Here is a 22562-nt window from a genome sequence, read left to right on the forward strand (position 1 = left end):
AATAGGCAAAACCAAAGTATATTTTTTAGAGATATATATAAGTGATTTAAAAACAAAAACAAAATAAAGCGGATGTGATGGTGATCTGGCAGCGACATCTGTCACCCTATTGATGGCCAAGGGTTGATTCAGCTGATCTAGCTGGCAAGGCAGGTATCCCCCTCCTCCCTCACCGATCCATGTGCCTCCCTCCTGAAGCTGCGTGCTAGGTCTAGTCGAAGAGGACAACTTTCCCTCCAGAGAAGAGAACCAGTATTGGGTTAAGGGTATATGAGTAGTTGCGGTCCACTGCTAGAATCTCCAAACAAGCTTTCACTCACATTTTAGTACTGCCGTGTATATTGTGAATGTGGTGTTAATGTAGTGGCTTGCCTAGACCACATGAAATTAATATAATGGCTCTGTTCTGGTTCTGTCAGCACATCTCAGATCATATTTTTTTTTTTTTTTTTAGAGAGGAAGGGAGAGGGATAGCGAATTAGAAACATTGATGAGAGAGAAACATCGATTCAGCTGCCTCCTGCACACTCCCCACTGGGGATGTGCCCGCAACCCAGGTACATGCCCTTGACCGGAATCGAACCCGGGACCCTTGAGTCCGAAGGTCGACGCTCTATCCACTGAGCCAAACCAGCTAGGGCCATATTTTTTTTCTTAAAAAATGACTATATGAGCTCCTTTAAAAATATCACTGAGGTGCTTTAATTAATTTATTTTTTTAAGTCCTATATAAAGCAGTTTAATATAAAAACAAACACTATTACATTTATTTGACAGGAATTTCATAGATGAAAGGAAGTTTTGTATGGTTGATATGAGGAAAAGATTCCAATATTCTGAAAAATTTCTCAAACCCTAAGTATCTCTAATTCCTGATGAAATTAATTTTTGTCTAGGTTATTATATTGACGTTTCCTTTTCACTGAGGAAATTCCTGAAGGCCTCTATGAAGAAAATGTCACGAGCATAAATTCTTTCTTTTGAATTATGTAAACAGATAGTATACTTTTGCTATGTAAACAAAATATAAAATAGAAGGTAGTAAAGAAGTGTACTAAAATGACAATAAATGTGGATTTTTTTTCTTGTGGAGTAGCTGGGAACTTCTCCACTTCACCTGGCAGCACAGTACGGGCATTATTCTACCACAGAAGTACTACTTCGAGCTGGTGTAAGTAGGGATGCCAGAACCAAAGTGGACCGAACGCCCTTACATATGGCAGCTTCTGAGGGCCATGCCAGCATCGTAGAGGTTTTGCTTCAGGTATGTGTTCTTTCTCTTTGTACTTTATTTTAAAAAGTAAACCCTTAAAGGACTTATGGTTTTACAAGAGGAAGAAGAAAACTAGTTTTATTGAATATCTATCCCTCCTCCCATGTTATCTCATTTTGTGTGTGTAAGATCAAATGTAAATTATCTTAAAGTTTTCCTTTGTGAGGGGATAAAACACTTTTTCTAGGTATGTTCTTAGTTAAGTCCTACAATTGATTTCTCACACCTTGATCTCTGCCATGGTGAGGGACTATAGTTTTGTCTTAACACAACACTAAAATGCTCATGGAAAAGGAATATTAGGCTTGGATAATTAACAAATAAGCAGATAATGCAAATGGGGATTTTTCTTTAATCATTTAAATGCCAAAAAGAAAATTCTGAAATAGAATGATAGATTTAGGTATTCTTAATCCTTTTTATTCTGGCCTCTAGACCAGCAATTTTCAACTGATGTGCTACAAGAATTTTTAAAACATGCAATACCTATTTAGTCAGGAGCTCTGACTTCCTTTCCCTTAGATTTCAAATAAAAAAATGACCAATGTTATTGGTCATGTCTCAAAATAAGGTTGCTCCTGATTGGTTAAATCTTGGTACCTGAAATCCTTATATGTAAGTACTAGAGGCCCAGTGCATGGATTTGTGCACCAGTGGGGTCCCTCAGCCTCGCCTGCACCCTCTCACAATCTGGGACCCCCTGGGGGATGTAATAGTGTGCAAAGCAGCAGGTGGCCAGGGAGGAGCCTGAGCCCAGGCCAGGCGCCACGCTGCCCCCACTCAATCCAGCCCCACTGTGCCTGCTGCTGCTGCAGCTCCGTATTGCTGCTGTGGAGGCTGCCGTGGAGGCTGCCGTGGAGGCTGCCACAGCTGTGCTTGCCAGCCGTGAGCCCGGCGTCTGGTGCCCTTTGGTTGCTTAGGCTTTTATATATATAGAGATAGGCACCTAATTTTTAAAAAAGTCACTTTGGAGCAAAAAGGGTAGGTAATTACTATTATTTATTAATTTTTTTTATAAATCAATCAAAATTATACCTATTTTATGTCAGATCAGCAAAAGATACATTTTTTGGTGTGTTGTGTAACTTTAGTATTTTATGTGTGCTGTGAAATGAATAAGGTTGAAAATCTCTGCTCTAGATCAGCCTGTCCGAAAGAAATACAATGTAAGCTACAAATGCAAATCGTATGTAATTCTAGATTTTCTATTTTATAAAAGTAAAAAGCAATTTAAATATTATATTTTATTTTACTTAATATATACAAAATATTATTTCTACATGAAATCAATATAAACATTATTATATTGCTTATTTTACTTCCTTATTTTGCTATTAAGTCTTTGAATCCAGTGTGTATTTACACATATAGAACTTGTCTATTCGGACTAGCTGTATTTCAAGTGCTTAGCCACATGTGTCTCGTGGCTACCATAATGAACAGTGTACCTCTAGGTGGTTCCCTTTAAATTCTTTATATTGCATTGGCTTTGAAAGCAAAGGATATTTTGTGTAAATAAAGAACTAGAGTTAAAAATAGGGTTTAGGAGGAATGCTCATAGTTTTCCTTCACTTCTTATTCTGTTCTAGCCCTTCATGCTCACAGCTGGGTGACTGAAAAAATCAGTGCTGCTCTCCTAAGAAATTAGAAGGAAAGCAATTAGGAAAGTCATCATGATAGAAAATCGATTAAGTGACAGATGTGTGGTGATCCTGGAGCATATAGATTATTCAACACACAAAAAATGGTTGATCATGTTAGTAGCAAATTCTTCTAAAGTATAATGTCTAGAATTTTCATTTCAGCAATTTTTAATATTGCATATTTTAGAAATCTCTTGTTTTGAAATGTTTTTGTAGCATGGTGCTGATGTCAATGCAAAGGACATGTTAAAGATGACAGCTCTACATTGGGCCACAGAACACAACCATCAAGATGTGGTGGAGCTTTTAATCAAATATGGTGCTGATGTACACACGCAGAGTAAATTTTGTAAAACTGCATTTGATATTTCAGTAGACAATGGGAATGAAGATTTAGCAGAGATATTACAGGTAACTTTTTCTTTTAATTTAAGAAAATAAACAAAAGATCTCTGTTTTATGGATGATTTGAACTATTCAGTTTGTAGCATTTCATTTTGGACTTAAGTTATTTTGGACAGGCCTTTTCCTCTTTTGCTTTTTGTTCATTACTCTTCATTTTCCTGATTGTAAGACTGTAGTTTTTGCATGTAACATTAGAAGATTAGATAAGGTGTTACTTTCTTTGTTAAATTCCTGAATTCTCCTTCTAGACATTTTATTCTATTCTTTTTGTTGCATACCATATGGTTTTGGCGACCATATGGTATTTCAAAGTCTGTTATATTTCACTAAAAATAAATTTGTTTGCAGCCATAATAATGTCCCCTGAGTGAGTGATACAGTCTTTATCATTCTGAGTGGTTTCTTTTATTTCTCACCATCCTCAGGAAAATCTGTTTGTGAGCATGGTTATTTATGGCTTTTGGTCAAGTTTTTCTAATAACCAACATTTCTATTCTTCAGCTAGATAACATTGATGTAAATTATCTTCTTTACTTACGGCCTCTTCTTGCATGTCTTCTTGTTATCCTTCCCAATAAAAGTCTTCTCTAAGACCATCTGACTCTATTGAACTTCAGTTACTTAAAGGATATGTTCAGACAAATGAACTTTGCCAGGCCTCTTCCAACTCTTTTACTCCTAGGAGTGCAGTTTGGGGGTTAGGTTGAAGATGTAGAACAATTGGAAAGGACATGCTTAATATATGTAGTGTTATAGATTGCTGAATATAGTGGAGGAAATAATTTGATTTAAATAATTTAATTTCTGAAGTCACAATGCAGCAGCATATCTTTCAGCTGTGTTCTATAAAAGCCTTTCAGATATCCATTTCTCCTGTCATTGGATTTTGCTGCTTTAGCTAATGGGAACTTAGGACATAAATGAATACTTTTGGTTTACCATTATATTCTTAGTAGATCATAAAAAAGATACCCATTTATATTATATGATTCTTCTTAGATTACAGAATGTTCCTTTATATTTGTGTTTGTAGTACGTTGAGAGCCTGTGCTATATGTTCTGATTATAATTCTGAAAATATTGTGGTGATTTGTCCCCCAGATTGCTATGCAGAATCAGATCAACACAAACCCAGAGAGTCCCGACACTGTGACAATACATGCTGCAACACCACAGTTTATCATTGGACCTGGAGGGGTGGTGAACCTAACAGGTCTGGTATCTTCAGAAAATTCATCAAAGGCAACAGGTATTGAGATGCATATAGGATAGCTATTGGGATTTTAAGCCTTAGTAGGTATCCATCCTTTTAAGAAAGGACAGTTGGAGAATGAGGGTAAGAAAAACCTTGGTTTTCTTTGGTATAATTAAAAAAACACCCACATTTTTTGAGAAGATAATTTAAAGAAAGGTGATATTGCAAAACATACTGCAGTATTATCTTTCAAAAACTAATGCTATCCAAGCTTGTTTTTCACAAAAGTAATATCCAGGTTTCATTTAAGAGTCGAATAAAGTAAAACAGAATATCAGATTAAAGCTCCTTAAAAATTCAAATCTATTTTCTCTTTTTTCACAGATGAAACAGGTGTGTCTGCTGTTCAGTTTGGAAACTCCTCTACATCAGTATTAGCTACATTAGCTGCCTTAGCTGAAGCTTCTGCTCCCTTGTCCAATTCTTCAGAAACTCCAGGTTAGCAAAACAGTCACATGTGTACTTTAAAAGTTGGAGATTCAGATAGTCACAAAGGCCAGGAATCTATATTAATAAAGAGCTAATATGCTAATGAGTGGGACACCGTAATGGGTAACGACCAGGTCATTAGCATTTTAGCTGGGGCATTGCTCTGGAGAGGGGCAGAAGCAGGGAGGCACGGAGGAGGTGGGACCATCCTGTGCTTGGGAGGGCAGGGGTGAGAGCCCATAGCAGCCCCCCTCATCAGTCCTTCACCACCCACTGCTCTCACTCTGAGTGTCCCGTGGCTCGCCTGCCAGGGGAAGGAGCACAGCACAGCAGGCGGGAGGCTTCTATGCTCTCCTCTGGCGCCATGACAGGGCGGAGCCACCATGTTGCTCCAGAGACGCGGGGGGGTGGGGGGGGGGGAGGGGGCAGTGGGGAGGCACTTAGAGAAGGTGGGACCAGCCCAAGGTGACTGGGGGGACTGAGGTTGGGGCTTGAAACGGCCAGAGAAGGCCAGAGGCTTTGGGGACTGGGCCAGGCACCCTGGAGCTCTGTGTGGACAGGTTTGAGTGTCAAGGCAGGGCTGCAGGTGGGTGGGCAGCACCGCGAGATATCGCGCGCTGGGCTCCTAGTGTCATATAAAAGGCTAAATTAGGCAGGGTTGAGATTATGGCCTTCTGAAGAGAGTGGGGCAGGGCAGGGAGGCCTCAGCTTCTCAGCTACAGCTATTTCTAGTTATATGCTCAGTGTTGCCAGATCCTACTCTTTCATTGGGAGCTGAAAATCTGGATTTTAAAAGAATGTTAAATATTGCCAATTAATTAAATTTTAATTAAATTTTAAAAACGTGTGCTTCACAGAAAACATTTCTGTCTACCCAATTTGGCCTTTGTTTTACTAGTCTGTGACTTTGTATAAATAAAGTATATATGTATACATATATATTTTTGTTAGTTCTATTAAAATGACTGACCGCCCTAGCTGGTTTGGCTCAGTGGATAGAGCATCAGCCTGCGGACTGAAGGGTCCTGGGTTTGATTCCCGTCAAGGACATATGACCAAGTTGCGGGCTGATCCTCAGTTAGGGGGCGTGCAGGAGGCAGCTGAGCAATGATTCTCTGTCATCACTGATGTTTCTCTCTCCCTCCCTCTCCCTTCCTCTTTGAAATAAATAAAAATATATTAAAAAAATAAATAGTCCTGGCTGGTTTGGCTCAGTAAATAGAGCGTTGACCTGTGGACTGAAGAAGGGTCCTGGGTTTGATTCCGGTCAAGGGCACATGCCCAGGTTATGGGCTTGATCTTCAGTTGGGGGCATGCAGCAGGAAGCCAATCAATGATTCTCTCTCATCATTGATGTTTCTATCTCCCTCTCCCTCTCCCTTCCTCTCTGAAATCAAAAGTATATTTAAAAATAAAAAATAAAATGACTGACAGAATTAGGAAATAGCATACTGACACCACTAAGGGATGATAATCAGCATTAATAGCTGGTTTCGGTAAAGTTTACCTTTATACTTAACTAAATAGTTCTTGCTATAATTATTATGTAAGCAAAATATTTTTTTTTAACTAGGGAATTAAAAGAACTCCACAAAATTCTTCTTACTGTAGTTTCAACATTTGGACTAATATTTATAAAATTGTAAATAATTTTAATGATGCTGCTGGGGATTGAGCCTGCAACCCGGGCATGTGCCCTTGACCGGGATTGAACCCAGGACCCTTCAGTCCACAGGCTCTATCCACTGAGCCAAACCAGCTAGGGTAATTATTTATTTATCATCTCATTTAATCTTCACTAAAAAGCTTGAAGGTAGATATTACTGGATTTGATTCTTTAAAGTGCTATTGTTTGAAAGATGTGTTTTTTTTAGGGGGAAGAAAACCTACTTATTTCTCTCATTTCTGTCTTTCACTCTCTTCTTCTGCAAACTAGTGATAATAAACATTTATCCATTTAATGCTTGAGTCTAGGCCTTTTATATTTGAGAGTCTTTAGATATTTCTGAATCACATTTGGCTGTTAGCAATTATGTGCATCATCATATTGATATGCTCTTTATAACCTATGTCCAGATCTCTGCCACCTTGGTAATTACATAAGCATATAAAAGAAAATTAATTTCATTGGTGGTTTCTCTTTGGTTAAACTTGCATATTTTTGTCTTTATTTAAAGTATATATCTGAAAATTAAATAACTTTTCTTTTTTCTTTTTATTATTATTTTTAAAATATATTTTTATTGATAGTATTACAGATATCTCCCAATTTCCTCCCCTTTATTCTTCTCTTCCTAGCCCCTACACACCCCCTTAGGTCTAAATAATTTTTCTTAAAAGTCAGCTGGAAGTTTTGACATTTAGATCTTTGGCTCCATGAATTGGTCATACCAACTTCTCTAACTTCTACCTTTGAAAATGTTGTGTGGTCTAGACTGAGAGAATTAGTAATTTCACTGGACTTCTATTACATGTGACTTACAAACTTCTGTGAGCACAATAATTTTTCATTTCAATGCAGTATCATAGCAGAATCTTTTTGAAGAGAATTTAAGAACTTGAGTTAAGTTCAGGTGAGTACATTGCCACCAGTGTAAATAAACTACTCAGCTAAGGTGCATAATGAAATACATTTGTATGTATTCAGACAAATTATTTCTCTGCTTCTTGCCTCTCCAGTTTCTTTTAACATCACTTGTCAGATTCATCCTCATTTTAGAAATATTTATATATATATTTCCAAGGACATCCTAAGATCTAGGAAATAAAGTAGTACTTCCATTTTACATATGATGAAGCTGAGGTTTGTGAAGGTCACATAATTTTGCCCAAAGTTTCATGGCAATAGAGTGGTGAAAAGAAGTTTGTGCTGAAGAGCTGATTCCCAAGTTGTTTGTCTGTGACCACTGTAATATACTGTCTCCTCTATGCAGTTTCTTCTGGTGATCAGAGGACTGGCCTCTTTTAGAGTGTTTATAGATTGGTTTGTCATAGAAATAGATATTTATGCGATTATCATTTTGTCTTACATCTAACAAAAGTACCACTGTTCTACTTTTACTTTTGAGATGTGTTTGTTGAAGCAGTCTGTTGAAATAAATGTTCTACTCCTCTTTTGTCCTTTTTAAATGACTGAAGACCATAATATAAGAACCACTAGTACATTAATTGGTACTGCGCATATTCTTTTCTTTTACCAGCTAAGTAGTACAATAAACACATCTTCTTGATACCAAATAGCTAGAATGTAGCAGCAGAGGGACTGCATTTGAAATGGAGGCTGGCTGGCTGACATGGTCCTTTATATACAGGGGAGGTACTTGTGATAGTCTAGGTCAGTGATGGCGAACCTTTTGAGCTCGGCGTGTCAGCATTTTGAAAAACCCTAACTTAACTCTGGTGCTGTGCCACATATAGAAATTTTTTGATATTTGCAACCATAGTAAAACAAAGACTTATATTTTTGATATTTATTTTATATATTTAAATGCCATTTAACAAAGAAAAATCAACCAAAAAAATGAGTTCACGTGTCACCTCTGACATGCGTGTCAGAGGTTCACCATCACTGGTCTAGGTCTAGGATACACTCACTTCACCTGGGAACTTCATGATTACATTAGGGCTGTCTTTCACAGATAAATCTTAATGTTAGTCCAATGGGATAAAGGATAGAATGCTTTCATTGTGAAAACAAATTATATCACTGTCTTTTCTTGATGATATAAGCAAATACAACTGCAGATTGTTAATGCTTGATGATTAGAATATCTAATGGGTTTTTTTAATGTAATAATTTTCAGTTTTATTCTTTTCTCATAAACCTTTATTTTTAAAAGTATTTAACTTATTTGATTATATTTGTAAGTCTCCATGGATAATTTTCATGATTCTTTATCTAAGAGAGGTATAGAAAATAATTTGATAAATCTCAATATACTGTGAAGAGTTTGTTGCTAATGTTCAGTTTTAATAAATGACTGGTTTTGTTGTGAATTACATATTTTAGTTCCTGAGCCCATAGGCCTTTGCAAATGTGCATAGTTTTATTAAGTAATCATTAGTTCTATTTGGGTCCAGGCCACACCAAAGAAGGATGATGAAACAATTTATATTAGCCATAAATTTGAGTTGGCATAATGAATTATGGAAAAATGATTAATATCTATTGGGTTCTTGCTATATGCTTGTTGCTGTGCCAAGTGCTTTACATGCATTATCTCATTTTGTTATTACAATAGTCATCTGAATTAAGATACTATCATTGAACTTTGACCAAGGTTTGATTTTCGGCTTTGACGTTTCAGAAATATTTTATTCGTATATCCTGAGTTGATATAAGGGACTGAATCACATGTAGCAAAGTCATGCAAAGGTGATGCCCAAATCAGAATGCTGTTACTTATTTTTAAGGAAGGATATAATTGTCTTTTGATATATGAAATTAACTTATTCATTTTGGAAGTCAGTGAAAAAATTTATAGCATTTAAAAGCATACACACACATTTTTAAAAGTTTTTTAAAAAATCCACACATTAAAAAATGATGTTTTCATTGATTTTTAGAGATTGAGGAAGGGAGAAGGAAGAGAGATAGAAACATCAATGGGAGTGAGACATTGATTGGCTTCCTTTTACATGCCCCCTACTAGGGGTCAAGGCCAAAACCCAGGCATGTGCCCTGATTGGGAATGGAACCAGGGACCTCTTGGTTCATGGCTCGACGCTCAACCACTGAGTCACACCGGCTGGACTCTATTTTTTTTTTTAATTGATTTTTTTAGAGAGAGAGTAAGAGAAAACATAAGTGTGAGAGTGAAAACATCGATTGGTTGCCTCCTGCAAGAACGGATCAGGGACTGAACCCGCAACCTAGTTATGTGCCCTGACCGGGAATCAAACCACAACCTTTTGGCACCCAGGATGGTGCTCCAACCAACTGAGCCACACCGACCAGGGCTACACACACACAATTTTTAAAAACCTTGTTTAAACCATCCTTCAGAATTTGGGAGTGGAGTAATTCAGGAGAAATATCAGGCAACTCAACATTAATATAATTGTCATTATTTTTTTTTTTTACATTAATAAGACAAACTAGTGGAACTTCTGCTTGGAAATAGTTGGGAATTAATTTGTTAATTTATGTACCCAATGATTAGAAGGCTGTATTCCTTTAAATATTCTCTAATTCAAGTTTTTCACTAATTTGAATTCCTTTCAATTAATTTTAACTAATATGATAATGGCAACAAGAGCAAGGTTCTTAAATTTTGTGCTAATCAGAATTGTCTTAATACATTTGCCCCAGTTCCACTTCAATAGATTCTGGTTGAATAGCTTTGGGGTGAGGGCCTTGACTTCTGTTTTTTTAACATGCTCTCAAAGGTGATTCTGAAGGCACACCAAAGTTTAAGAATTTGACCCCAATTTTTTCATTTCTATATGCAATTTAACATTTATTTAATTATTTATTAGGAGGATAGATGAATCTCTAACAAGGAAAAGATGTGGTAGAGAGGACTGGCTTTCTTAATAGCTTTAATAGTTAAATATATCTAGATGCTTGCTACTTAATGTTTTCAGGAGTTGATTAAGGAGCAGACTTTAGGTAATTAGGATATAATTAAAACAGAAAGGTGACACTGATGATCAAGACCAGAGTTCTCATGTTGAGATGAGAAAAATGTTACCTTGAGCACTTTAAAAATAAAATAATTTTTCACTGTCAGCAATCTATAGCCCCATGAGGATTTACTTATCTTTAAATTTTCCCTTCTTTATATATGCTGTTATCTAACACATTGATTTCTGTTCACAAAGATTAGAAACATTTTTTAGATTATGGGAATTCCCATGAAATTGTATATCTTAACAGATGCTGATCAGTGAGCATTAATAACATTGTGGTTTAAAGAAAATTAATATTACCTCTGTTTATTAAAAAGATGGTACTAGGGGGTGGGGGGACAATGGGGGGACCAGGACACATATGTAATACCTTAATCAATAAAGAAAAAAAATAAAAAGATGGTACTAAATATAGTTACTTACTTAAACTAAGGGAATGCTTATCTTTTAGTTACCTCTAAGTTAAGTAGCTTCTACTATATCTGCTGGAAGCTTCCATTGCTTGACTTGATAATTTTATGAATTATACTTTTATTTTTACTAATATTTCATCTTCCAGTATCATATTAGTAATCTAATTTGCAATCTAGTTTTGGCTCCTTTTTTCTTTTTAGTATTTTGATTATTTTGCTTTATTTGATTTGTTATGGTAGGTACCTAGCTAGTTAAGAGATTTAGCATCCTATATAATAAAATGCTAATATGCAAATCAACAAAATGGCAGAACTTCTGGTCACTATGACATGCACTGACCACCAAGGGGCAGATGCTCAATGCAGGAGCTGCCCCCTGGTGGTCAGTGCACTACCACAGGGGGAGCGCCGCTCAGCCAGAAGCCCTGAGCTTGGCTCACGGCTGGTGAGCACAGTGGCGGTGACGGGAGCCTCTCCCACCTCTGTGACAGTACTAGGATATTTGGCAGTGCTAAGGATGTAGGATGTCTGACTGACAGCTGAAGCCCGCTACCCCAGGGCAGTGGGCCTCAGCCGTCAGTCAGACATCCCCTGAGAGCTCCAGGACTGCAAGAGGGCACAGGCTGGGCTGAGGGACAGCCCCTCCCCCCTGCACAAATTTCGTGCATCAGGCCTCTAGTCTTAATATAATGTATAAGTTCTATGTGTTTAGGCACAATTACACATTTCTTTTGACTGTCAAGATTTGCAGAGGTTCTGTTAAAGTATATGTTGTTTTATCCCCCTTATGCTCTCATTTCACTAATTTTGGGAAAAAACAAGTATATTCCTGAAACATATATATTTGAGGTGTTCTCATAGTGTACTTTCCTGTGCATAAAACTAAAGGGACTAACTTGTGACTGCTGATTTCTTTATCTTTGGCCAGCCCATATTTTAAGGCACCTGAGCATGTATTCTATGCTAAGTTCTTAGGGTTTCTTGGGAGCCCATTGTCTTCTTGTGTAATTGGTTTCCTTATTTTTTCTTAAATTCCTTACCATAGCACATCTTAAAAAAGAAAGCTTTTAGATGAAAGGCAAGAACTCTTATTATTTTAATGACAGTCATTGCAGATAGTGCAAAGATGAAAGTTCTGGAGTTGTGCCTTGATTGTTTGTGATCTCAGAAATTTCTCACAGATGATGATGCTTGGAAATAGTCACTACTTGTAGTTAGCATTCAACCTGAGTGAACATTTCTTTTTCATATGGATATTTTCTTAAAAAAATCAAAGCAATAGTCTATGTGTTTGAAAACCTGAGTAGTTGTTCTATTGAATATATTACTATTTTATGTCCTATATTTCATTTTATAATTATCTTCCTGAAATTTTCTTAAGTGCTTGATGATAAAGCCTAATTATAGTTTAAGACAAACAAAAAATGAGAGAACTCAAAAGCACAAAGGTTCTTTGCATTTTGAGTATTATTATCTTCTGCAGTTTGTATTGTAACCCTTGATTATAAAATAAAGCACTAACAGAATTGTAGCCAGGCCTGGTGCTATGTGTGTATCCTTGGAAAGTAGGGTCCCAGTACTACCCTGCCTTAAAAAAAAAAGTAGTGTACTAGTACATATGTAGGGCCTCTTCTTCAGTAAATCCTATGGTCATTGATATCCATGATGTTCTGCTGGGAATTGAGCATGTTTCTGAGCATCTGTGTATCTGAATAGTAGCACTTGAGAGAATTTTTCTTTTTTTAAATTACACTTTTGGTAAAAAGTTGCCTCAGATAGCTCATTAAAAACCCCCATATTATTTAGAAATAGTTCTTATGTCACTTCTTTTTTCAGAAATAGTTTAACATTTTTTATGTTGACAGTTTTCAGACCCATAAAAAATTTGGAGGATGAACTTTATACCTTTCACCTATGTTCATAGCTATTAACATCTTGCCACATCTGCATGTTCATCCCCACCACCAAAGTTTAAGAATTTGACGCAAATTATTTTATTTTGCCAAATTATCTGAAAGTAGGCTGCAGACCTCATGACACTTCATTCTTTAATACTTCAGCATGTATTTCTCAAGAAGAAGGGCAGCCTTTTACTACTCACATCTCCATTATATTTCCTAAAAGCATCAGTACTAATTTAGTGACATTACTGACATATGGTCCATAGTTCAGGTTTCCTCAGTTATCCCCAAGATGTCCTTTAAACTCTGTTTTCATTCAGGGTCCAATTAAAGTTCACACATTGTATTTGGTTATTGTTTCTCTTTAGTCTCTCCCAATCTAGAACAATCCTACTGTCTTTAGTCACTTTATGTTTTTTATGACATTGAAATGTTTGTAGTCTAAGCCAGTTGTCTGCAGGATCACCCACATTCTGGATTCATTTAATTTTTAATAATTAGATTCAAGCCAAACATTTCTGGGAAGAACACAGTGATATTTTGTAATCTCGCATTGCATCATGTCAGGAGGCACATCTGTCAGGCTGTCCTGATAATGACCGCCTGGTTAGAGTGGCTACGCTAGGTCTTTGTAGTTCCTCCTTTCAAACAAATGCTAATCTTTGGTGTGATACCCTGGGAACATTTAAATATCTTGTTTCCTCAAAACATTTCACCAATGGTTTTAGCATCCTTTAGGATGTGCAACGATAATTTTTTTTTGGTTACATTGATAATTTTTCTTACTTTATTAAGTAAGTGTTATTCTATCAAGATGATACTTTCCTCATACTCCCTTTCTCTCCTTTTTCATTGGGTATTATCATAGATTAATGGATTTTAAAAGATTCAGTGTGTTATAATTCATGACTCATTCCTATTGATTCTGGTTTATTGAAGTATAACATATACAGAAAAGTGCATAGATCATAGCATGCCATATAATGAATTACTGGTATTACAAAATGATCAATCCTGTATGTATAATCATTGCTCACTTCATATATGGAAAGTACGTCATATGTATTTTGTGTCTGATTTACATCACTGAGCATGTTTTTTTGGTCAGATTTATCCATGTTTTGCATTTAGTCACTTAAATTGCTGTGTAGTATCCAATGTATGAATCTACCACAGTTTATTTATTCATTCTACTTTGGATGGCTATCTAATTTGTTTTAAGTTTTTTAACTATTTTAAGCAAAGCTACAATGAATGCTCCTGTGTTTGTCTTTTGTGATCAGTAGTTGGTTATAGCATTGCCTGTAGGAGAAGATTTTGGCAGTATTAACTTGTGATTTCTTTACCCAGACAAATCCAGGAGTACTATTTTCAGATGCTAGAATACTCTTTGAGCCTCTCTTAAAATATTAAGGGGCATAGTTTTGAATTTTACTAATATAAATGTTAATATGTCATATATTAACATATTGTTATAACCAGTATATTACTATAACATAATATATTATGCTTAATATAGTACATATTAGTTAAATATAATATGTTCATATGATACCAGATCTGCATGCCACTTATTATCAAGGCAACCCCTGTACACTTAATTCAAAAAGGGAATACTGTTTAGTCTGGCTACTTGGAAAATACAAATTTTCATGTTTCATTGGATATTGAAATGTTTATCAACTCCTATGTAAATGTAAATGGAGTATAACCACATATAAAATCATCTTTTGGATTATGGAATTTTATTAAGCAGGTGTACCCTTTGTTATATCTGTGACTTTAGGAGACCTTACAAATTTTGTACCTCATATAACTAAATGAAGAGGAATTGTTTATTTAAACACACACATGCATGAATAGTTGGAACTTACTTATTGTAAATTGTGGGGCTTGTAGTCATAATGTTTACATAGATATGTATAGCACTGCTGTAGACTAAAGTTTAAAATCAGGTACAAGCTTTTCTGTGTAAGGAAGAAGCAGGGAAGGTAAAGGTACTAAAGCAAAAAGAAACTTCTGTTTTTATCTTTATATATGTTCACTGATTTTCACATTTATATTTTTTCCCCCAGTAGTGGCTACGGAGGAAGTAGTTACTGCAGAATCAGTGGATGGTGCAATTCAGCAAGTAGTTAGTTCAGGGGGTCAGCAAGTCATCACAATAGTAACAGATGGAATCCAGCTTGGAAATTTGCACTCCATTCCAACCAGTGGAATAGGCCAGCCCATCATTGTGACCATGCCAGATGGACAGCAAGGTGAGTAGTAGGCATTTCCATAAAGTTGCTGTTTATTCTCAATTTGCCTTACGTTATGTTTTGTAACCCTTTGCAACAGATTTAGTTGCCTCACTTTATTTGCTTAGGCTAATATTAAAGTTAGCTTGCTTTTTCTGAGTATATACCAGGTGGAAAGAAGAATTGGCCCCAAAGTATTCTGCTTGGAAATTAGCTTAAATAAATAATTCAAAATCAGCATTGGATGATAATTTCTAAGGCCATTTAATGCAATTCAGATATATTGTGAGCTTTTAAAAATACCATGTAAGAAAACCCTACTTAAAAAAAAGTTGGACTTAAGACTTGTAATAGCTATGTGGTAGCAACTTTTAGCAGCTTTCTTGACAGTTTTTCCATTTTTTTCCCCTCTCGGAAACCACAGAGAGCAATAAGATGGATGAAGTAGAAGCCCCAACTATGTTTTCAGTGAATCTAAAAGGTTGAGAAAACCACAGAATTCCATATTTTAAGTGCTCCAAAAACATCTAAGAACATTATAGTCAGGGCAAGAGAACTCTCATGAAAACCTACAATGTTGCATCAAGAAAAGAAAAGGGTTGAGCTCAGAAATCAGCAATAAGTACACACTCCCAGCAAGACAGGGCCCAGACTGAATAGGAAGTGCAGTGCAGCAACGCAAGGCTAAGATAGATAGAATCGGACGTGAATAGTGGAGGAAGCAGAAAGAGAAGGTGCAGAAAGTTCCTAGCTTAGAAAGCATCACTCTGCACCCAGTCCCCGAAAAAAAATTTATGTGCACACACATACTTTTAGAAAATGAGTAGGATTGCAGAGACCATGCCTCCTCACAGCCAGTGAAGGAATTACAGAAGGGAAAGGCTGGAGGTAGAAGTTCTTGTAAACTGCATTTGGTTTAGCGGTAGAGGGGGTATGACACTTAGGAAAGAGTTTGTCACCGTAGCAGGACAGGAGCAGACCTTGACCTGTGAAGCCTGAGAGGCTTCTTTCCTGTTCTGCAGAAATCACCTGCTGATAGCTGGTCTAAGAGCTCATCAGGCCTAGGTGCTTTCGCAAAGCCTTAAAGAACGAATCCAATTATACAGAAAAGAAGAAAGCTTTCAGAGTATTTGTATTAAGCAGATACAACTTTGTTTCCCAAACCTAACATTTATACAGATAAATGTCACTGATGAACAAATGGAAAGAAACTCATAGTTTCAAATTGGAAGACTCATTATCAAGAAGCTCTGAATTTTTCCTGACTTGTTTTGTAAGTGTAGTGTGATATTTTAAAAAGACTCTATTAATTTGCTAGGGCTGTTATAACAAAATACTACAGACTGGGTGACTTGAACAACAGCTTTTTATCTTCTCACAGTGCTGGACGTTTGAAATCCTAGGTAAAGGTGTTGGCAGTTTTAGTTTCTTCTGAGACCTCTCTCTGGGGCTTGCAGGTGGCTGCCTTCTTGCTGTGTCCCCACATAGTTGTCCCTCATATGTGTGTTTTGCCTGTGTCCTGGTCATCTCTTCATATAAGGACACCAGTCATATTGGATTAGGACCCTCCCAAATGACCCTATTTTTGACCTTATTCACCTCTTTGAAGTCCTTATCTCCAAATACAGTCACATTCTGAAGTGCTGGGGGTAAGGACTTAAACATTTGAACTTTGAGGGGACACAATTCAGCCCATAACAAAAACCAGAGGTCTCTTTCTGCAAGTAGCTAAACAGATTCTAAGTTTATACTGATAGAGGAGGAGGGTAGAAGAAAAAGAAAGAAAACTCTGGAAAAGAAGAACAATAAGAGAAACCTACTGAATATTAAAATAAACTTTTAAAGATTCCATAATTTTAAAATGTTTAACTGACATATGAACATATATACTATGTAGACAGTTCAATGAAACAAATACAAGGTTCTCAAATTTTTGAGTTAATTTGTAAGTGTAACAATATAATATGAGTTAAAAGAAATAAAACTTTAATTCTCATTATTTCTAATGTTTTCAATTACATTACACTAAGTATTAGTTTTACTTTTTTCATTTGTGTTTACATTTGTAAATGACAGGTTTTAATGTTTTGACAAAACAAAACATTAAAGGCTTTGGAACAATTGTAATTTTCCCCATTGTTTTGCATGGCTTCAGTATGCACAGCCATTTCTGTAGTCCCGTACTGCTAAGGTACGGTTAAGTAAAGCAAGGACGGTCTCTCTCTGTATAATTTACATTCATATGAAGAGATACTAAAAATTGGGACAAAGTCCAACAACCCAGTAGAGAAGCAAGCAAAGTGTATAAACAGACAACATTCATAATGGCATATCCACACATTATTATGTAACTAAATAAAAGAAAGCTCTTATGTACTGACTAGGGGCCCATTGCATGGATTCTTGCACCAGTGGGGTCCCTCAGCCTGGCGTGTGCCCTCTCGCAATCTGGGACCCCTCAGGGGATGTCGGATTGCCGGTTTCCCTCAAGGGTTGTAGTAGTTCGCAAAGTGGTAGGTGGCCGTGGCACTACTTCATTTGTTTGTAATGAAGGCTGTCACTCCTGCTCATCCCCGCCCTGCTGTGCCTGCTGTTGCCGTTGCTGCTGCCGCTCAGTAGCACTGCGCCAGCGGGTAGCACTGAGCCAGCTGGTAGCACTGCGCCAGCTGTGAGCCCTGCGTCTGGCACCCAATGGTCAGATGAGCGGCTCTCCCGCTATGGGGGTGCACTGACCATCAGGGGGCAGCTCCTGTGTTGAGCGTCTGACCCCTGGTGGTCAGTGCGCATCATAGCTACTGGCCAGTTTTCCGGTTGACCAGTCACTTTGGCTTTTATATATACAGATGAAAGACAACTTATATATGTGCAGTGAAAAAAAGCAACTGCAGAATGATATATCTGTTGTGTATATATTTGACTATGTTTTATATGTATGATACCTTTTGTGTAACAAAAAAAGAATGTATGTTCATGTTTGTTTTTACATAAATTAACAAGAATAGTACATGAGAAACCAATAAAAGTAATTATCTGTTTTACGAGTGGAGTGAGAGCTCTCAAAGTATGCTTGGTAAATATTGTTCTGAGTTTGAGTCATGTGAATGAACATATTATATATAAAAAAATGTTTTGCCCTAACCGGTTTGGCTCAGTGGATAGAGCGTCGGCCTGCGGACTGAAGAGGCCCAGGTTCAATGCTGGTCAAGGGTATATACCTTGGTTGCGGGCACATCCCCAGTAGGGGGTGTGCAGGAGGCAGCTGATCAATGTTTCTCTCTCATTGATGTTTCTAACTCTCTATCCCTCTCCCTTCCTCTCTGTAAAAAATCAGTAAAAACATTTTAAAAAATTTTTTTAATCCTCACTCAAGGATATTTTTCCATTGAATTTTAGAGAGAGTGGAAGAGAGGGAGAGGTAGAGAAATATTGATGAGAGAAACATATTGATTGGTTGCCTCCTGCACACTTCCTGACGAAGGCCTGGCTGGGGAGGAGCCTGCAACCAAAGTACGTGTCCGTGACTGGAATCAAACCTGCGACCCTTTGGTCTGCAGGCCGACACTATCCACTGAGCCAAACTAGCTGATGCTTATATATAAAACTTAAAAAAAATAAGTAGGTGCTGAAACAAGGAGAGATTTGCAGTAAAAAAGCAAGAAGATGAAGACAAATATGGACATCCTCAAAAAGTAAATTAGTGGTTTGAAATTGTTTTAGAATATAATTTATTTTAGATGAGTTGCATCAATAATGTTGACTATTTTTATTTCAACTAAACCTATCTGAAAATGAACTAACATATATATTTTTTCACTTTAGTATTAACAGTACCAGCAACGGACATTGCTGAAGAAACTGTTATAAGTGAAGAACCACCAGCTAAGAGACAATGTATCGAAATAATTGAAAACCGGGTGGAATCTGCAGAAATAGAAGTAAGGAGTCTTTTACCCGGTGTGTTTTGCTGCAGTCATCCAAAATAAATTCAATTTGCTTTTTTTTTTTGTCTTTTATATTTATTACTGACAGTGTTGTTTTGATACGGAAAGTATATAGTATTATTTTGTTTAATTTTTGCTTTATACATATAGCAAGTCCTCAATAAATAAATATTGAATGAATGAATGAATGAGTGAAGAATTTGTTTGTAATGCAGTCTGTCATCCTGGTAACATTGGAATGTCTTTGGTTCTTGCACGCCATCCTTCATTTTCCATTAAATTTACATACATCATTCTCACAAGTCACTAAAAAAAATATCACTGTATATTGACTAAAATTGTTTTCTCTTTCAAAAGCGAAGTGCAAATGCCTATTTAGGCTGGGGAGATCCTTGTAAAGAAGGTTGATACTTGTCAACTGGGTTTATTATAAAGCCATGGATAACTGCTTATTTTACTTAATAAGTCCTTTAGGGAAATTAAATTTAGACTTTTTTTTACCCTCTCCCACACTAGATTATAAATGCAAACCATTGTATAAGTATAACTAATCTTTAGTTACCTTGCAGGTTTTTTCTCTCACATGACTGTAGATAAAATTATGTCCCCCAAATTGGATGTTAGCTTATATCAAATGACAATACATTTATTCAAAAAGTTATTTTGGAGTTTTTGTGAGAATTTAAAAAATTACATACTCATTATACTCAAATTCATAATTTCTGATATATGTGAATAGTAAATGTTGGTGAATATTTAAAGTTCTTTGTAATAGAAAAGAGAGGATTTGAGAAAAAAAAAGTCACTAGAAGGCAACATAATCCTGATTGAGGACAATTAGAAAATATCCTTTGCCCAAATTCATTTAAATGTAAGACTGGTATATTGGCCACAATCACAAAGAATTTTTGTGGTGAAAATATTATCTGGTTCATCTTGTAACCATAATATTTTGCAAAATTATCTCTTTAGTTATTGACGGTGAGCTGTTTTATTTCTTCAAAATTTAAAGTGATATTCAGTACATTGAAGTTCTTACAAACTAGCAATTTATTCCATTGAATAGTATCATATCTTATTATTTAGTAATCTTTTAAATATCTTTTTCTGATATGTCAGATGATATTTTCTGGCACATAAGGTAAAGAATATATACAGGTGTCTCCCTAAAATGTACATACTTTGAATAATTATAAAGGCAGTATTTATTAAAATACATTTCATTTTTAATATATTTTATTGATTTTTTACAGAGCGGAAGGGAGAGAGATAGAGAGCCAGAAACATCGATGAGAGAGAAACATCGATCAGCCGCCTCCTGCACATCTCCTACTGGGGATATGCCCGCAACCCAAGCACACGCCCTTGACCGGAATCGAACCTGGGACCCCTCAGTCCGCAGGCCGACGCTCTATCCACTGAGCCAAACCGGTTTCGGCACATTTCATTTTTAAAATGTAATAGAAATCAGATGTTAAAGTGTATATACAATTTTGGGGACACCCTGTATATGTATATGTATGTATATGTATATATATGTATATATATGCGTGTGTGTATATATATATATATTTTAAAGAGTGATTTATTTATTTTTTATTTAAAGAATAGTTTATTAATTTTTAGAGAGAGAGGAAGGGAGAGGGAGAGAGAAATTTTGATGTGAGAGTGCAACATTGATCAGATACCTCCTGCATACCCCCACCAGGGATTGAGCTCGCAACCCAGGCATGTGCTCTTGACCGGGAATGGAACCGGCAACCTCCTGGTGCACCAGATGATGCCCAACCAACTGAACCACACTGGCCAGGGCAAGGTGAAAAATATTTTGTCATGTACTTTGCTTTAACTATTTAATAAAAATTATCTTTAAAGTTCTTGAAATTAAAAAAAAAAATCTACACCTAAGGATATGTTTATTGATTTTAGCGAGAGGAAGGGGGAGGGGGAGATAGAGATAGGGAGAGGGAGAGAGAGAGCATTGATGTGTGAGAGAAACATTGATTGGTTGCCTCCCATATGGGCTCCAATCTTGACTGGGGACCAAACCTGCAACCTATGCCCTGGTCGGGAATCAAACCCTCACCCTTTTGGTATACGGGACGACACTCCAACCAACTAAGCCACCTGGCCAGGGCATTACTTGAAATTTATTAAACATAAACTTATTGAATTCAGTCAGTTGTATTTTTAAATCATTGAATGTGCATCCTGTAGCTTTATTTATCTAATGTGAGAATTGCTGTTTTCTCAAAGTTCCACCTGATTCCTCTCTTACAGTCTTTCAGAGACCAAGAGGAAATAATGGTAAATAACAGGAAAGTATGACTTGAGATATGTAAATTATCTAGAACCATGGAGATACACCTTCAGGGGACAGAGTTTTAACTTGGTATAAAGAAGAGTGTTTGTTTCGTTTTTAGTAAGTAGAGTTTTCTGGTGGTGGAAATCTTATTCTCCATCCACAGAAATGTTCAAGCCAAGGTTGCATGATGTCTTAGACCTATTATAGAAAGACCTTGAAGGATGCAGTAAGTTTAGATGGTAGAGGTGGGCTGGAGTATAGAATGAGGAGACCTCTAGTGTTTTCATCAGATCAGGTAATCATTTCCGTATAACACATGCAGTAGTTTTTTGAAGTTATTTTCTTAGATAATCAATAGAATTGTCTTGGGACAGATTTGTTTTTAATACTCCTCTCTGAGTGACAGTTTGGCCATTCTCACAAAAGTCTCTCTAAGGCAGTGGTCTCACCTGGGGCAATTTTGATGCCAGGGGACATTTGACAATGTCTGGAGACGTTTTGGGTTATCACAATTAGGGGCATAGCATTGATATTTGGGTAGAAACCAGGGGGATGCTGCTAAACATCCTACAATGATGCACAGGACAGAGAAACTGCTGTAAAGGAATTAAATTAACTCGTTATATAGAATCTAACATGTTTGGGTTTCTCTGTGTGTATCCACAACTACCAGAGTGACTGTCTATAAAGAAAGTGTTAATATATACAGGCTATCCCCCCTAAATATATACACTTTAGCAGCTGATAGCTCAATTTTGAAAATGAAATGTATTTTAATAAACACTGCCTTTATAATTATTCAAAGTGTGTGTATACATTTTTTGGGACACCCTATATTTACAATTTCCAAATTAACATTGGAGAGATTTATCAATAATCTCCAGAAAAATTAGTTTAAATTATAGAAAGTTTATTGTAAATGTGGCTTTCACATCTGCATTATAGCAATATAGGAAATAAAATAGATTTATTTTTTAGAGGAAGGTATGAATAAAACTAAATTGTAATAATGTATATCATTTTATCACCCCTTGATATTACTGTACAGTATATTTTTAGAAGAAGTGTGCTGTTTTTGGATTTCTTTCATAAATAAACACTAGCCTAATCTGAATTGAAGTTCAAA

The 22562-nt window shown here is 36.4% G+C and overlaps 1 protein-coding gene across 1 annotated transcript in view; it reads left to right on the top strand.

Annotated features, from left to right (window-relative positions):
- The window catches only part of GABPB1 (GA binding protein transcription factor subunit beta 1), a 52707-nt gene that overhangs the window by 24174 nt on the left and 5971 nt on the right, over positions 1 to 22562 (top strand). Inside the window, exons 3-9 of the mRNA XM_081082771.1 lie at positions 1097 to 1264; positions 3133 to 3327; positions 4423 to 4534; positions 4901 to 5014; positions 15026 to 15211; positions 19010 to 19125; positions 20840 to 20947. Coding sequence (XP_080938897.1) covers positions 1097 to 1264; positions 3133 to 3327; positions 4423 to 4534; positions 4901 to 5014; positions 15026 to 15211; positions 19010 to 19125; positions 20840 to 20947 — 999 coding nt within the window. The remainder of the gene's footprint in view (positions 1 to 1096; positions 1265 to 3132; positions 3328 to 4422; positions 4535 to 4900; positions 5015 to 15025; positions 15212 to 19009; positions 19126 to 20839; positions 20948 to 22562) is intronic.

Source organism: Myotis nattereri (genome assembly GCF_964212035.1).
Source record: "Myotis nattereri genome assembly, chromosome: 1".
Lineage (NCBI taxonomy): Eukaryota > Metazoa > Chordata > Mammalia > Chiroptera > Vespertilionidae > Myotis > Myotis nattereri.